General features: G+C 40.7%; 1 protein-coding gene across 1 annotated transcript; it reads right to left on the reverse strand.

Moving 5' to 3' along the window:
• Positions 1–3,992: 3,992 nt before the first annotated feature.
• Positions 3,993–4,184, reverse strand: LOC129511570 (small nuclear ribonucleoprotein F-like). Its single transcript, XM_055328390.1, has one exon. The coding sequence runs from the start codon at positions 4,182–4,184 to the stop codon at positions 3,993–3,995; it is 192 nt and encodes a 63-aa protein (XP_055184365.1).
• Positions 4,185–4,560: the final 376 nt, after the last annotated feature.

The raw sequence follows: 4,560 nt of genomic DNA on the forward strand, positions 1-4,560 counted from the left end.
AGGGTCTACAGACAGGGGATACAGTATGTGGGATGTGGAAGAGGATAGGATGGAGAATGTCAGCAGGGCAGCATCTAGCCCCATCTTGACCTTTGCATTTTGTGAACTACCTAAAATCATGACCTTGGAGTCAGTCGTTCCTGGTAAGAACATCACCAGGAGACAACCACCTCTTCTAAGGTGGTCTCCGTGTGACCACTTTTTATGTCTGAAGGTAGCTCCATGGGGTCATTTTTTTATGTCAGACTGATGACCCATCTAAAGGGACACCTGAGCCTCACCCTGTAAATCTCTTTCAGAGCTATTTGATTCTTTATAGGTCTCATCGCACATTTTACTTCAATATTTAAATAGTTTCCATTACTTGTCAGATTATAAACTATGCAATGGTAGGAACCGTATCTATTTTATCACCATATATATAGCTTATAATAGTTCCCAAAACATAATAGTCAGTTATTTAATATATATGAATAAGTGAATGGATGAGTGAATGATGATGCATATGCCATTTTCCTTTGTGACTTAGCATTAGTATCATTTTCACAAAGTGTGAAATGTGATTGTACAAACATGGTCAACCCACTACTATTCATTTTTAGCTGGGTGACTATTAATCATTGTCTTTGTGTCCTGCTCTCTATTTTACTTTTACAAGGATTAGGTGTAAATTAGTATTAGAATAAACGTCAATTAAGGCAGAAGAAGAGGAATATAAAAGCCCAAGGGGCAATTGCACATACTCAATGTAGATACCTTTTTAGTCACAAAACTTATGAAGACATCTTAGAACCAAGTGATCCAATTCCTTTTTCTCCCTGATTTTAGAGATCATGCTAAAGGTTTTACATAAGATCACAGGAATGAAATAATAGTGAAACTGGGACCAGATTGAAGGCTCTTGACTTTTAGCTCAGTAATTTCCCCTAATTCATCTTATCTCACATTGTCACAATCATCCAGCTTTAAAATTTCTTGGTTTATGATGTCTGCCATCTGGAAATTTAACAATGAATTTCCAAGTGTAAAATTTAACCTGCCCTCACTTCTCCAAACAAGCATTCAATACTAGTTCCAACTGTGGAAAGAAAGGAGGTAAAATGTGAATGTTTCTTCTAAGCATTACTTAAACCCACCATTTGAAGTCATGCACAATAAACCATTTATCCATGGGTACAACCCTCTTGGTGTCCAATTTCTCACATATGTGATACCAGTTCAAAAATACAACTTGAACTATTTTCATGGTAATGCAACAATGCAATATTGCGAATGTTTCATAAACAAAGGAAAAATCCCAGGTTGGACCATTTGAGGATTCACACATAAATCTGGGTTGCAGATCTAATTTCTGAAATATTTCATTATTGTGACAGACATTGCAAATTAACAAGCATTTTTCTTTTGGGGAAAATCAAAGCCATACCCATTAGCACTAATGAGAAATAAACTCAAAATAGCTTGACAATTAAATAATTCAAATTTACAGAAAAGCCACATCTATTTAAAAACTAATTTCCCCCAATAAGTTACTACAATTTTCACTTTGTAAATTACTCTAGAAATGATTTCATGGGACTTCACTCCTATGCCTTAATACTTAGGAAGAAAATAATGTGCCCAAGTAAAGCATAAGAAAGAAACATGTTATTTAATCCAAGAACTTCAAATTAATGATCAACATAAATACCTTCGACTTTTCTTCACAGGTCCTCTTTCCTTGTTAATACATTATATCCTTTAGGAAGACGTATATTAAGCCTGTAAGTTTACCAGTGGATTCATGCTCCCAGTCACAGGGTGCAGCCAACTTTTACTTGTCTACTCATTCCTAATAAAGTTAGCATTTTGTTTGCAACAGGATTGATTAAAGGACGTGAAGATGAGCTAACTGCAGCACGTATTATCTGTTGCAGTAGCCCTCGTAATTTTAGCTGAATCTTTTGGAATTCTGGTAAAAAAAGAGAGAAAGAGAGAGAGAAGAAAGAAAGAAGGAAAGAAGAAAGAAAGAAAGAAAGAAAGAAAGAAAGAAAGAAAGAAAGAAAGAAAGAAGAAAGAAAGAAAGAAAGAAAGAAAGAAAGAAAGAAAGAAAGAAAGAAAGAAAGGTTTTTATGTTACGTGGAGTCCATAGATTCCATTGTTGGAAATCACCTCAGAAACCCCCCCCTTCTTGAATCTCCTTGACAAATTTTGTGACAAATGTTTGTTTCTTCTTAACTACCTTTTGTGAAGGCATTTCCCCTCCTCACAAAACCCTTCTTCCATTATCTGTTAGCTTTAGTTACCAGAGAATTTGTTCCCTATACTTTCTTAGTTCTAACAGGTCAGTCATAGTTCTGTCCTCTGGGACCCCACATAACAAGTCCAGCCCCTTTCTTATCTGACAACCTGTCATATGTGAGGACCACTGTCATAACTCTAGACATGTTCTTAAACATGGCGACTAAAGGAGTCGCCAATACAGAGGAGGAGAGGGGAGAGGAGTTTGCCTGGATTTGATGGTGCTTCTCAGATGAGACTTGGTTGCTGTCAGGGTAGAGATGGTGAGAAAAGAAATGTGGCTTGACCAGGCGCAGGACCCAGGCACATCATCCCAGATCTATCCTTCCCCATCCTATTTCCTCTTTGATTCTCCCATTACATGCACAAGGCAGAGTAGATGGACCTAAATACCTAAGAAATGGAACAACAAATGCTCCAAGAGCTTCAGAAATGGATTATGAGAGGCTGGCAAAAGACAGGAAGGAAAATAATGAAAAATAAGAAGTAAACAGAACTTAAGGAGAGAATCCATCCTATAAGATAATTAAACGAGTATCTACTACACAGTAGGTGCGCAGTCCACCATTGGCTACATAACTGGACTCTGAAAAAGGATAATAGTTTAGAAAGTGATATCTGTGGAGACTCTGGTAGTTTCCAGGATGTGAACGTTTCTACAAAGCAAACAATAACTGCCACAAACTGCATTTTCTTGCCTGTGTCACTACATAAAGTCATTCACTTGAGAAACACGTGTACAACGTAGAAGAAACATTTTGTGGTCGCAGGTGAAGAAGGTGAGGAGACTTTTTTAAAAAAATTGAATACACTGGCACCACTGCTCTTGAGGATCTCACAGTCTATTTGGGTGGAAGATAGAAACAGATAAATTGTAATATCATCGTGTAATAATATTACAGAGATATGAAAAAAAAATACTGTGAGAGCAAAGAGATCAATGCAGTCTTTTCAATGGTGCCAGAGAAGTTTCACTGAGGACCTCACCTTATAAGATTTTTAAGATAATGCTGAAATGAATATTGAGGGATGAACTAGAGTTTATTAAATTAAAAAGATGAGGAGGGAGGAACTTCTAGTCAGTGATGGGAACTTAGGCATAGGCAGCATTATGAAAGGATCTGGTGGGTCCAAGACCCCAGAAGAGATCAGTGAGGCAGCAGACGGAGGAGGAAGAAACCATTTGGAAGCGAAAGTGGGCCGGATTGTGAAGGGTCTTGTTTGCCAAACCAAAAAGTTGGAATCTTCATTCAATAACTAACTAGAAATGAGAGTTTTGAGATTTCCTAAGTTGAGGTGCTGTGATCGGCTTTATTTTCTAAATCCAAAGGGGGGGAGATGTAATGAAGGTTCTCTAGAAGCAATGTAGAAATTAAATAGAAAAAAATATCAGAAGAGCAGGGAGCCTGACGTGGGGCCCCATCCCAGGGCCCTGACCTCATGACATGAGCGGAAGGCAGATGCTTAACCAACTGAGCCAGCCACCCCTAAATCAGGAGACTTCTGTGACAGTTCTGGGGAGATATGATGCAGGATAGGATTGAAGAGCGGTGGCAGCAATGATGGAAAAAGAATGCATTTTTTTCAAGTTGGGAAAAAACATGTTTATTGTCTAAAAATATACATTAAAAAATCCCCCCCCCAAAGAATCCCCCCAAAAGATGCTAGTCTCTCATTTCCGCTCTTGTCCAATACCCCTGACCTAAGGGACGTTATTCCACCTTTTGAAATCTCATCAAATGTGCAGACAGCGCTCCACCCGTGTGCTCCTCTGCGTCTGCACGCTGCATGTTCAAGTCTCCAGGTACCAGGTGAGCTCTGTCCCCCATTCCCCACCGACTCCCCATTCCTGGCTTTCCTGTTGGTCCACTGGAGAAAGGCTTGGGATCGAGGGGTAAGCTCATCGCAACCACAAGCACATGCTGCAGGCCGCTCGCCACAACCCGGCTGTCACCCGCCCCTGGGTGGAGGGACCAAGAGAATGCATTTATTAAGAGTCACTTCGGAGACTAACTTGGATTCGGTGTCCACCTGGCTGGGACCCTGGCAAGAGAGGTGGAGGAGCTTTCTCGGCTCCTCGGTGGGAGGCTGGTGGTGTCTTGTGGTTAAGATGATAGGATGCTGGCGCTTGTGAGATGGGAGGTGTCCGGGTGCCTCCAGGTGTGCTCCAGGTGTGCCTCCAGGTGTGCGGATGGGCATGACCCCCTCTGGGTTTGGAGGGGAGGGGGCACCTGATGGTTGAGTGGACAGGTCCTGGGGTGGGGGGGGCAGGATCAGCCC

The sequence above is a fragment of the Nyctereutes procyonoides genome, unplaced genomic scaffold, assembly GCF_905146905.1.
Source record: "Nyctereutes procyonoides isolate TBG_1078 unplaced genomic scaffold, NYPRO_anot_genome, whole genome shotgun sequence".
NCBI lineage: Eukaryota > Metazoa > Chordata > Mammalia > Carnivora > Canidae > Nyctereutes > Nyctereutes procyonoides.